The sequence below is a fragment of the Neofelis nebulosa genome, chromosome 13 (genome assembly GCF_028018385.1).
Source record: "Neofelis nebulosa isolate mNeoNeb1 chromosome 13, mNeoNeb1.pri, whole genome shotgun sequence".
Classification (NCBI taxonomy): Eukaryota; Metazoa; Chordata; class Mammalia; order Carnivora; family Felidae; genus Neofelis; species Neofelis nebulosa.
This window is the reverse complement of record NC_080794.1, coordinates 56,246,990-56,260,465: the sequence shown is the minus strand read 5'-3', so window position 1 is coordinate 56,260,465 and position 13,476 is coordinate 56,246,990. Positions and strand designations below refer to the sequence as shown.

The window sequence follows — 13,476 nt, the reverse complement described above, 5'->3', positions numbered from 1 at the left end:
TAGAAACTAAGTACTCTTTTCAAAATATAAAATATTCTTTGAGTTCTCAACATTTCAAATTATTAAACAGTCATAAAATCAGTTAGTGAAATGAGTAGAATGAGTCAGCTTTTGAAACATGTATGTAGCTGTGTAACATTAACAATCCATTAGGGAAGTCTGGATACCATACGTCGTGTTATACACAAGTGTATTTAGCCTATGAAATACCTGCAGCCTACATTGCAACTCCACGTGCTGACTCCCTTATTTACAGAGTCCCTTTAACTCTGTGGTGGATATGCACTGTGCTAGGCTTGAGGGAATATTGAAACTAGAGTGTTATCATCCTCACCCTCATAGTGGTCAGGGTACGGGAAGAGATACAGGCAAGTAAAGAAAACAGACAGATGGAGAAATAGGATAAGGACTTTGATGGAAGAGGTAAAAACAGACTATGTGGAAACATGTAAGAGAGGTAATAAATCCAAACTTTGGGGTGAAGCAGAGATTCAGGGAAGATTTCCAGATAAACTATCTCTAAGCTGAAACCTGAAAGAGCTAGCCAGTTAAGCATTACAGTATACAAAGTCCCAGAAAGAAAAAATGACAGGTTAGCTCCTCTTTAATGACTAGTAAAAGCATCACAGTTATATCATAAAGGGCAGGTGGGTTCTCTTTCTTCTGCATTCTTTCTTCTACATATTTATATGGAGCCCAAGTAGACAGGGTGGGTTTTTATGAACCGACCTCCCAGGCTCCAAGAAAAGATCCAAATTCTCTACCCAAACTAAGAGCAAACATTGTAAAATACTTTAAAAAGAGAGAGAGATGGGTAAAGGGAGGTCCACACACAGGAGGCTGTGGTCCTTTGTGAGTCTTGTAAGATACAGAGTCATCGACTAAACCTACTATGTAAAAGCTTCTGATAACAGTCCCTTGGGTTCCTGCCCTCTTGAAAAGACAGTCAAAAATTGGAACGTTTAGTCAACTTTAAATTATTTGCACTTTTATTAGAGCACTACTGTCTAAACTGCAATGTACACTTGGTAAAACAAAGCCTTTAGCAAAGTCTTTTTTTTTTTTTTTTTTGTCTGATTTGGCTTCTTTACCCATTTTGTTGTTATAGATAATAAGCCCTTACTATCTTATTCCAGTCATTGAAAGCTATTCTCAAACCTCCCCTGCTTTGGAAGCCAGCCTTGAACAGTTAATAAAACTATGATCCTCAGTTTACAGATGAAAAGAGAAAGAGAGCATTTCCTCACCCATACTAATGATGTATAATTGACAATCCTATGATCTTAAGGGAAAACCAAGGGTAAGAGACTGAGCTCACAATGAGCCTATAAAAACATACATTCTTAAAAGATTTTAGTGGTATTCAGGCTCTCCTGAAATAAATATCATATTAGAAAACAATGGGAAAGGATACTAGTTCTTTCTAATTTCAGGTATGGTGTACTTCGCCCCCCCCCTTTGTGTGAATTATACATACTAAAAGCCTTTTCTCTGCCCAGTAATGTTTGCTATTTTGCTGACATTATTAAAAATTATTGATGGCTGAGTCTCCTGGGATCCAAAAGAGAAATTTGGACACTCAGCATAAGTGATGGAGAAAATCCCCATAAGCGACTAGAAATATTTTTTAAATCCCAAAATATACAAATCTGTATCATCTGAGTTCCACCTATAAAAACTTAATTCCAGATTATCAGAGCATAGAAAGACCCCCTATTTTGGCACTCAGCCACATCTTGGTTCCTTCTCTTACTAAAATAAACACATAAACTAAAATAAATAAAACAGAAAACCCCTCCGTGTTTAGTTGCAGACTATGGCTATTAGAGTTTCCTTCAGCTCTCCAGCAAATATTGCTATAATCAGTAGTCAGTTTCTAGTCTTAACTCCCTTTTCTCTTCCCAAAGTCCAATTTCCTCTATTTCCAATTACCTTCAACTGCCATAACTCCAGATTTACATATATGTATATAACATCTCATGATTTTATGTAAAAGGTTCACAATGTAAATAAAGGGGTACATGAATTTTGTACAGGATAAATTTGAGCTTGAAGAGATATTAGTTCACCAAAGCTACATAAAGCTAACCGATTTGAGAGATTGTACCAGAGAAAAAAGAAAAAGTCACCTTGTCCATTTTCTTGAGGCTTATTTTTCTTCCAAAATTCAGATTCACGCTCAAGTTCTTCTAATTTAAAAGAAAAAAAAAAGTATAAGAATAACAGAAACAATCACAAAATCTTTAATAGAAATGCTGACTTCACAGAACACAAAAATCTGCAAGAAGCCAAAAAGCAACTTACGTTCTCGCAGTCCAGGGACCAGCTTAAATATAATTTCCTCTAATGTATTATCCAACCTTCCAAAGAGGAAAAAAGAGAATATACTAACAATGAAGATATCAAAATCCAATATGTAAAGAGTTTGAGATCTGTATCTTACACGTATTGCAAAATGCAGAACATACACAATTTTAGCACATCCACTATACCAAACTCCTCTGCATTTAGAGTGCACCCATTTCCAGCCTTTCCCACAGTGTCAGATCCATGACCAAAATGGTCCCAGAGTCCCCAGCTCTCTACATCTCCACTCTCTGATCAGGACTTTGAAATCCCTCCCTTGATTAAAGGATGGCATCTATTTCCCCATCTCAACAATCTATATGGGCTAGCCTTGAAACGTGCTTAGGCCAACGGAATGTGGCCCAAATGACACTGTGCTGGGTTCTGAGCCAAAGAGGCCTCCTGTGCTCCGTGCGCTCTCTCTCTCAGAATCCTGCCATCATGAGAACAAGTCAGGAGGACAGGACACCACGTACGAGCCAAGCTGCCCTGATGAGACCACTTTTGACTCATTCATTCACTGTGGTCTTCTGAGTGAGTCCAGCCAAGACCAGAAGAACCACCTAGATCTATGAACCACACAGGACTGTGAGGAATAACAAACGCTTTTATTACTGCTTTAGGCATTAAATTTAAGGCTCATTTGTTATGCAGCAATAGCCGATACACCTGTTCTCAAACTCTCTACCACAATTCTGGCTCTTTGCTGTAATGGAAATGATGTCCATTCCTTTCTTCTGAGCAATTTAGACCTTTTAGTCACTCTGTCTTCCTAGATAATACATGTAAACACTTATCTTGACATTTTTCCTGTTTCCTTTTCCTGCCATGTAAGAGTGAAATGCCTCCTTTCTGTGACTGTTTCTTCACTCTCCCCCTGCTCCAACAGCCCCTCTGCTCCCCACCCCCACACCCTGCTCAGCAGCATCGCTCTTCTAGGATACAAATATGGACAATCTTCTCACATCTCAAAACCCCCCAAACCTTTGCTTAATCTACTGTCTTTTCAAGCTGTTGGCAGTTTCTCAATATTTTCTTCTAACTGGAAAAGTCTGAAAGCATAATCGATGTTAGTTCTGCCCCATACTCTGTGTTTTGTTTCTTTTACTCTCCTGGACTCCTGGAATCATCCATAGCTTCCATAGTGCACAGGTTTAAATTCTTGTTTTAGAATTACAGTTTAAAGTTTTAAAATGGTTTTTAAAAGTCATTTCTCTCTTATATTGCAGCTTGATACTGTTGCCAGATACTGGCTCCTTGAAAATTCCCCCTCCTGGTTTTCCTTTTTTCTCTCTACTTCTCTTTGTCCCTAAGTACTTTCTTTTCCCAACTACCTCGCAATTTGACTATTCTTCATTGCTGTGCACTCTTGACCTCTTCTACAGGCTGCATGCCCTGACTATCACATCCACTCTGTGGCTTGAAAGCTAACATCCAGGCAGATTGTATGTGCACGTGTGTGCATGTGTATACACAAACATAGATGCATATCCATTACACTTCTCTGCTGAGCTCAAGTTCCATTTTTCGAACTGATGTTGAATATCTCAAGCACCTCCTTTTGCTCATCAGTGTCAAGACTGTCTCATCTATCCCTTAACAAAATACTGAATACCTCTCTCATTGTCTTACTTTTTAAAAATGAAAGTTAGAAATGATACCATTGCTCTCCCAAACAGGCTCAAAATGCAAGAATTATCTAAGCCTTCCCCCACCCCCCTCACAATGCGGACATTGACTCACCAAGCCCCACTGGCTGCACTTTCTCCATGTCTCTCCCACCTGGTCTTTCCATACCTCCCATGCTCCCACTGTCAGTCACCACCCTACTTAGAAGACAGCACATAACTACTTCTCTTTAAGTTGACATACTCTTAGTGAATTTTCCTTAAGCAGTCACTTGACCATTATCTGCCTGCTCAAGGACTGATTTCTTCCCGCCAGCTGGTTTGGGTGTTTATCTAACTTGAATCCAACCCACAAATCGTAACTGGTGCTACTCTCTTACTGTCTCTCTTCTCTAGCCAACTGGCTTACTTAACTATCCCTAAGAATGTCTTGTCAATTCCCATCTGTTTTCTCCCTCATGCTCTTCATCCTGGCTCATACACTCTTTTCTTGCTCTCCAACCCAACCAATGTCACCTTATTCTTCAAAACTTACCTCAAATACTAACTTGTTCACAAAGTTTTCCCAGACTATTTAATAGAAATAGTACTTGAGAAGCAGTATTTTTCTTGATTTTTTTTTATCAGAGTACTATATACATGGGTAAATATACACATAATTGTATATATACACATCTATTATATATACATATACCTATGTGTATATATACATATATACACAATTATACACATTATATATGTATGTACACACACACACACATATATATACACACATACACATACAATTTCCAAATAAAACTTCCCCATAAAACTTATATTAAAATACAACATTTTGATGAGCCACCCTTCCATTTCTGACGCTCACAACTGAGGAGGCAGCCACTTTTAAATCCAACCTGTTTCTTCTGGTAGCCACGCCTTTTCTGCTGTCTAGATTCTTTTGACTTCCTTTTATGGAAAATAAAGATTTGGTTCTCTGCTATCATCTTGCCAGCCCCCTTTCCTCCAAACTACTCTCATCTCCCTGATTTACTCTTATTATTATTTTTTGGTTTAATAACCAGTTTACATGGTTATATAAATATTTGCAGTGTATTCACCTCATGCAACTTTTTTCTTTCTCTAAAGCTAGTAATTGCTTTCTTTTCTTCATTTTCTAAGTACCTATTCCCAAATTCTTACAAGAATTTGTTCTCACTGTTCACAAACAGATCCGGAATCAACTAGTTTCATTTCTGTTCCCCTGAGACATCCCTCATCAAATTCATGCCCTCTGTCCTCCTATCCAGTTTAGGACTGATTTACTCCAAGGTCAGTCATTAAAACCACACCTTTGCATGTACCTTTGATTCCCCTGTCTGTCCCTCTCTCACTTGCTCAAAATTATTTAGTACAACACAACACTGGCTAAATCCAACCATCCATCAACTCTGTGCCTGCATCCGTGGCTGGAAAAAAACACAACCACACCCCTACAAATTCATAACTACAATCCAAATGTTCTTTTAAAGTTGTTAGGAATCCTACTTCCCTTCCCTAGTCAACTTATTCTCTCACTTTCCTGGATTCACCGTTTTTTCTCTCCTCAAACCATTACATCCCCCCTCTCCATCCTTCCTCTTGGCCGATAAACACTTTCTCCTCAATGAGAAACCTCCACAGACTCTGACCGCCGTATCTACCTACAGTGTCTGTACCCACATATACTCCGCCCTCCTGCCTGTTGCTACACATGACCTGTCAGTGCTCCTATATAAAATCTGTCTCCTCTCTTATACTAGGAGATTCCATTCCCTCTCATCTATCCAAGAACATTGTTTCACCAGTCCCCCCTCCACCCTACTCTCCTACATTAACTTTCTGCTGTCTATTGGACCATTCCCTTCAAACATGCCATCTTTTCTCCTGTATCAAATCAAACAGAAACCTTCTCGACTGTATTTCCCCTAACAGCTACTGTCCCATTCTTTCCTCCTATTTGCGGCAAAACTTTGGAAGAGTTGTCCATATTCACTGTGTCTAATTATTCTTTCTCCCTTTCTCTCTTGAAGCAATCCAGTTAGGTTTTTGCATCATGGCAATACTGGAAGTGCTCTTGTCAAGGCTGATGACCTCCATGTTGTGAAAGCTGAGCATCAATTCTGTCTTCACCTTACTTGGCCCCAGGAACAACATCTGACACAGCTGATCGTTCCCTCTTCTTGGATATACATTCTGCACTTGGCTTCCAAGCCACACTCCTGGATTTTCCTTCTATGTCAATGACTGAACCTTTCCGGTTTCCTTTGCTGGTTCCTCCTCCTCTCTCTGATCTCTTGGTTTGCTCCAAGACTCAATCCTTGGTCCTCCACTCTTCACTATCTATATTCCCTCAGGTGATCTCATCCTGTCTCACAGTTTAAATACCTTCTGTATGTTGAAGACTATCAAATATTTATCTCCAGCCAGACCTTTCCCTTGAATCACAGATTTGTATTTCCACCTGCCAACTTCCTTTCTTCTCTGAAATGATTAACTCAACATGTCCCAAACCAGACTCCCAATCTACCCCTCCCCCAAAGCTGCCCCATCATTAGTCTTCCATTATTACAGTTGCTCAGGTCCAGAATCTCAGGTCAGGGTCTGCTCTTCCTCTCATACTGTAAATCTAATCCACCAGCAAATCCTGCTGGATCTTCCTTCAAACTATATCCATCTCGTGCACCCTCCGCTGCTACCGTCTCTTACCTGGATCACTGCAATTGCCTTCTAACTGCTCTCCCTGCTCCTACCTTTGCCTTGTGATGTACAGTGTATTCTCAACATGGTCATCAAAATGATTTAAAACAAAACCAGATCATGTCCATCCTGTAACCAAAACCTTGCAGTGGTTCCCCCTTTCACTCAGAGTAAAAGATAACGTGAAGTAAGTAAAAAAGGCCTTTTTTACAGTGGCCTACGTGGCCCCGAGGCTCCCATTGTCTCTCTGCCCTCATCTCCCACTATCTTCTCCCTCCCTCACTGTTCTCTGGCCACACTGGTCTCCTTGCTGTTCCTCAAACAAGTTTCAGGAGCACTCCTGACTTAGGTCCTTTGCACTGGCTTCTCCCTTTATCTGGAACAGGCCTGCTTTCCCTAGATTTATACACGGCTAACTCCCTCCTGGCCATTAATTCTTTGCTCAAAGCTTACCTTCTCAACAAGGCCTATCCTCACCATTGTAATTAAAATTGCAATCTGTCCCTCTCTTCACACTCCTGATCCCCCTCACCTGCAGCACCCCCTCCTTTTTCCCCTTTGTACTTTCTAGTATACCATATAAGTTATTTATTATACAGTTTGTTGTCTGTCTCTCCCCACAAAAATATTAATCCTACAAGGGCAAAAATCTTAATCTATTTTGCCCACTAATGGACCTCAAGCACCTAGTACGGTGCCTGAACACAGCAGGCATTCAGTAAATATTTGAATGAATGATTCCTCAAAGAGTACTCCATCTTCCTTCTACCTTCTGTATCCGGTAGAAATAATTTTAAATTTTCTAGTAGGCACAAGAACAAAAGTATTTTACATGTTTTGTGTAAAAGTAATTCTAATAAGGTTAATGCATTAAAATATTTAACAATGCGCTTGTTTAGTAACCTGAATTTCCTTGACAATAAGGTTCCGTTTAATGTGAAAGTATTCATACTGTTGCAGTGTTCCATTTAAGTAAAACTTAAAATTCCTTTCCTCAGGTGCACCAGCAAAATCCCAACTGCTCAACAGCCACATGTGGCTAACGACTACCAGACTCTACAGCATGGACACAGACTCGTCCAGGCCTCCTGCACAACTGCCATACCCCTTCATCTCCCTCCTATGTTAGACTCCCTTCCTCCTTGGTTTATGCACCAGCACATCCTCCAGCAGCCTCCTGAGAAAGTAGGTAGGAGAAAAAATTGATACCTGTGTAAGAGACACAATGTTACCTACTGAAGAAGACTCGATCCCTCTTTCTTCTTGCTAACAAAATATGATTATGTTCTGGCAGCAGTATGTCCAGCTTTAGGCATAAATGAGAATTTACTAAGGCACCTGTAGACCCACCCCGCGCCCCGCCCCCCAACTCCTTTACTGAGGGTTTGCATGTTTCCTAGTGTGGAAGCTGCTGAGGGTACCCTTTGGTGAAGATCTTCTGCCTGCCACCTCATTCTCTTGGGTCTGCTGGACCATCACTACCATCAATCTACTTTCCAATTCCCATTTCCAATTCCCATCACTTCTCATCCTTTCAACAAGCATTTACTGAGAATGTATTGCGTTCCAGGAGTTACCCCGAGGTGCCAAGAATACTGAAGTTTTTGTTCTTATCATTTCTGTGAGTTTACATCTTTAAAGTTGTTCCTTTGTCGAATAATTTTAGTGGGATAGGAGGGAAAAAAATCTATAAAGGATATCATTAGATAAACTGACAAAACTGGAATATGGAGGATAGATTAAAATATTATGCCAGTGTAAGCACACTGTGGTTATGCAGTGTGCAGAATCTCTCTAGTCTTAGGAAATACATACTAAAGTAGTTAGGGGTAAGGGGCCATGAGGTATGTAACTTACTCTCAAATTCAGAAAAAAACAGAGCAGGCATGCATGCACGCACACGATAAAGCAAATGAGATAAAATGTTAACAACAGACTAACCTGGGTAAAGAGAGTACAAGTCCTCCTTGTACTACTTTTGGGAACTTTTTGTTTTAAATTTTTTCCAAATAAAAACTTAGAAAAAAAATGTGCTATCATACTTCAGCCACGGGAGTACATTTGATTAAATGGTGACTGGAGTCCTTTGGGTATCTAACAGTCAAAACCAAAAGTTAATTTTTCCTCCAACACAGCACTTTAAAATGGAGTAGGTAATAATTAACTTTTGACACAGTTTTTGATAAAAGCATCAGGAAAAAATTTTAGAGAAAGAGTTTGCCCTATTCTTCTCTGAGTGACTTAAATCAGGGTTTCTTGACCCCAGTACTGTTGACATTTTGGGTTGACTCTCTGGTGTGGGAGGAGACTGTCCTATGAATCACAGGATGCTCAGTAGTGTCCAGCCTCCCTAGCCTCTACCTACTAGATGCCAGCAGCACCCACCCAGTCCTGACAATCAAAAATATCTCCAGACATTGCTAAAAGTACACCAGGGGTGGGGATGGGGGGAGAAACCATTGGTGCTTGAGAAGCACTGGTGTAAATCCAAGTAGGAGAAGCCCTGCTCAGGACTACAGGCCACAGTACAAGAGTGTATCAGAAACATCTGGAAGGTTTGCTAATTAAAATGGGCTCCCCTCTCCAGTTTCCGTTTCAGCAGGTCTGAGGGGGAACCAGTCACTATCGTTTCCAACAAGATACTAATGGTTTGGGGACCACACTTTGAAAACCACTAGGCTTGACATTTACTGATAGATAAATTACTCCCAACTACAGACACGACAATAAAATTTAAAAAAGTCTTGGGGCAGCTCAGTCGGTAAAGTGTCCGACTTCGGCTCAGGTCATGATCTCGTGGTTTGTGAGTTCAAGCCCCGCGTCGGGCTCTGTGCTGACAGCTCAGAGCCTGGAGCCTGCTTCGGATTCTGTGTTTCCCTCTCTCTGCCCCTCCCATGCTCATGCTCATGCTCTGTCTCTCAATAATAAATAAAGGTTTAAAGAAAATTTTTTTTAATTTTAAAAAGTCTGAGAAGACTTGCAAATCCAGATTTACGGAATGATGGCAAACATCACACAGATCATGAGGGTTACAGAAGGGCTATTTAGGGAGTATCTAGTACTGTTTTTAGATGTGTGCTTCCCTAAGATCACACAGGCAATCTGTGGTGGAGTTAGGGCAGGAAAAATAGGAAGAAAATGGGTTAGGTGGTAAGGACAGTGGGCTTGGGAAAGGATATTTGAGTTTGCTGAAGCCCTAGGAAAAGCTATGTCACTTCTGTAAGTTTCAATTTCTTCATCTGGAAGAAAAAAAAAAGAGTTTAAGATCTTATGGACTACTTCCAGCTTTAAAAATAAAGAATTATACCTCTTTTTAAAAAAAGTTTATTTGGGGGCGGAGCAGAGGGACAGGGAGAGAGAGAAACCCAGTGCAGGACTTGAACCAACGACAGTGAGATCGTGACCTGAGCCGAAGCCAAGGGTCGGATGCTCAACCGACTGAGCCACCAAGACGCCCCTAGGATTACACTTCTTAAGTAAATGGTAGTCTAAGTTTACATAAATGTTTGTATACTTTTTGATATAATTAGAAAAGTAACAGTACCGAGGTCAGTTTCCCTCACTGTTAGGTCTGCCCTCTCTTCCACTACCATGTTGCTCAGTAAAAGCAGAGCATGTGTGGAATATTAAAACACCAAAAATAACTACATCTAAAGTAGCTATGAGATAAAGATATAATTTTTAATCTGGAAATACACTTCTCAAGTATTTAATATACACAGCCTTATTTTTAAATTCCTCTTAATAAAATGCTTTAAAGTGAAACAAAATACTTTGAACGAAAATAAAAAAAATTCATAAAACCTATATTAACTGAGTCAAGTGCCAACAAATATTATGATGCACAATAAAACATATTAAGAGTTTATATAATTTAAGTTAAACAAACTATAAAATACATTTACTTACCTCAACATTTCTAATGGATTTGTCTCATGCACTTGGTTGCCACACCTTGGACAATCATTGCTGTCTTCAAAGTGCTGGACAATACAAGTCTTACAGACTAAGAAGGAAGAAGATGTTAGGTTGAAACATATCATTTGAACTTAAATCAAATGTAATTAGAAACAGTCCTTAAAAACTGCCTACTATGGGTAGAATACCATTCTTTTACCAAATTTTATAAAACCTTAAAAAAAATTTTTAACACCCAAATAATAAAATAAATACCCAACTGAAATGAAGCTTACAGTCAACAACATAAAAAGTATATACTACTTTGCTGATTGCTTTTCTTAAATATATTCACAAACCAAATAATTTGTTCATATTACTATGAAAAAGCTGGTGCGTTTACATAAACAACAGTTTTCTCATTTACAGAAGGAAAAGAAGCACAAACTGGTAACTCTGCACTTCTTTTGAATGCAACATAAATAGTTCTTAATAAAACTTGAGAATTTTCAACACATCTGAAAATTCCCAGGACAGGTGGGGAGTTACAATGGAACTGCCGGCCGTGGCAGAGCCTGGTGAGTCTGTGCTCCCAAGTGCCCTAACTCCACGGAGCACAAAGTATACAGGTAGTGGCATCAAGTTGGTACAAAGGCATGAGCGTTAAAGTAGAAGAACTGAGAAACGGACAGGTGTAAGTAAGATTTTAAATAAAAGTTCTAAACAAAGACAACAGAAATACGATTTGTGGATTCTTGGCCACAAGTCCATATAGCCTATGTTTCTTCTAACAGTACAAATCTTTCTGGCTATGAATCTCTCTCACCTTTTCCCAAGGTTTCTATTACCTACTATGTCAACTGTTTTGCCCAAAAACCTTAAACATATTTATAGCACCTAAACTATAAAAAACAAAAACAAAAAAAAAAACTGATCTAATTCCCTGTCTCAATACCCCCTCCTCCATTTTATTACCCTGTATAATCTGAAATTCTTACCCAGTACAGATCAGCTCCCCAAGCTCCCTTTTTCAACTCTACTACAAACTACTACTTTCCCCCCTCCTCATGCCCCACACTAACTAAAAGAAGTAAAAAGTTTATGTAAACAATTGATCAAAAGTAAACACTAGGATTCCTCCCACTGAGATTAGGTCTGAAAATTCAAGCATCTCACATACGTCGGTCAGGGCATCAATGGTCAAGGAAGAATTCTACTAGGTCTCTAATTTTAAAGTCATTAGTACATATATAGAATGATATCTTGGTACTTCCTTTCACTTACTCATTGATTCAATAGACACCAATGCCATGCATCGCACTAGGAGTTGGGGATGCGGGGGCAAACAAAACAAAGCCCAGACCTTTACAGAGCTTGTATTTTCTTTGGACAGGCAAGCAAAGGATTTTAGTAATAAGTGATATTTATATATAAAAAAAAAGTAGCTAGAGTGCTAAGAACTATCAGCTATTTTAGACAGAGTGGCCAGGGTAGGGCTTTCTAAGAAGATGACATATGAGCCGATATTTTTTGTTAGGTAAGTACACCTGATTCCCATATTCTCTCTTTTTCCCAGCATACAGCTATTGGGACAATACCTCTTCAATAAAATTCTCCCCAAATTTGGATGAGAAAAACAGTATAAAAACCTTAAAAATAAAAGAGCTTAGATATGAATACTTCCTCTGTCTTCCAAATCCCTGGGCCCCAAGAAGGTTCTAAATGTCTTTTAAAAAGTCAATGTTTGGGAAGAAAGGACTTTCTTGGTAAGCTATATTAAAGTGGAGAGCAGAGAAGCTGAATTCTTTCAAAGCTTGCTAGTATTTGCTCTTTTCCCAGGGACACAAGATAAGTCTCTGAAAGTTGGGAAAGAAGCAAAAAAAAAAAAAAAAAAAAAAAGACAGATAAGAGGCAAGAATGAAGAGTATTACAAAGCCTGATCCTATCCTAAATCTCTGATCCGACCCTGGAGCTCTGATCCTTGTGGTTCAAAAAGGTTTATCAAACTCAAAGAGTTCAGGAATTCCTGGCTGTCTACCAGGAATGTCACATTTTATTTCTACTGAATGAGTGCTGTTTTAGAGGGATGCAGAAAGCCCCATCAGGAGGTGAATTTATTTTTCACACCAACATTTGAGATAAAGTACTTTATTCTACTTTTGAATACGAAGAAGAGGTTTCCACAGGCCAAGTTACCTGCCTACTCTGATGAATGGCAGCACAGAGACTTGAATCCAGGTTTTCTGATATGAAATCACAAATTTTAAGTCAAATTTTAAAGATTTTTTTTAACTTTACAGAGGAAAATACCAGGTGTACCAGGCACTACCCTAAATGCTTCAACCCTATTAATTAGGTAATATTATTAGGCCTCTTACAGCTGAAGAAATAGAGTAGAACTTTAGTATAATTTGGCAAAAATCATAGAGTCAGTAAGTGTGAAAAGCCAGGGTTTGAGTCAAGAGCCCATGTGCTTAACTAATGCAAGTCTACATGATATAGTTTCTTCTGGTTTTATTTCTATGGACCTATAATATATAGAAAAAGAATGCCTTACCACTTAATTTGGAAACCTTAAAAATGTCTATGTATATAGAATCAGATCTCCTTTTAAGCTGAATATTTTGCACAAAATAGCCCCTTTAATAGCTTATTTATTCCTTAAAATAAAAAAAAAAAACTCTAGAAAATACATTTCCTACATGCTTTTAAAAATCGCTGAATAAAGCACAACCTTATATGAATTAGAACCTGAGAAAATCCAGGCCAGGATTTTAGCAAAACTGAAAAAAGTAAAGGGAGGATTTACTTTCCCTTAGATGCTTAAAAAATCCATCATTACAAAACTGACCTCTCTTAGTTTATCATTGTTTATATTAGGTGGAAA

General features: G+C 38.9%; 1 protein-coding gene across 5 annotated transcripts in view; it reads right to left on the bottom strand.

Moving 5' to 3' along the window:
* PCGF5 (polycomb group ring finger 5) overlaps nt 1–13,476 on the bottom strand; it is a 124,802-nt gene that overhangs the window by 41,933 nt on the left and 69,393 nt on the right. For all 5 annotated transcript variants that reach the window (XM_058697141.1, XM_058697142.1, XM_058697138.1 and 2 more), the window contains exons 3-5: nt 10,602–10,698; nt 2,305–2,360; nt 2,130–2,189 (exon numbers count right to left, since the gene is read on the bottom strand). In XM_058697141.1, the coding sequence (XP_058553124.1) occupies nt 2,130–2,189; nt 2,305–2,360; nt 10,602–10,698 (213 nt within the window). The remainder of the gene's footprint in view (nt 1–2,129; nt 2,190–2,304; nt 2,361–10,601; nt 10,699–13,476) is intronic.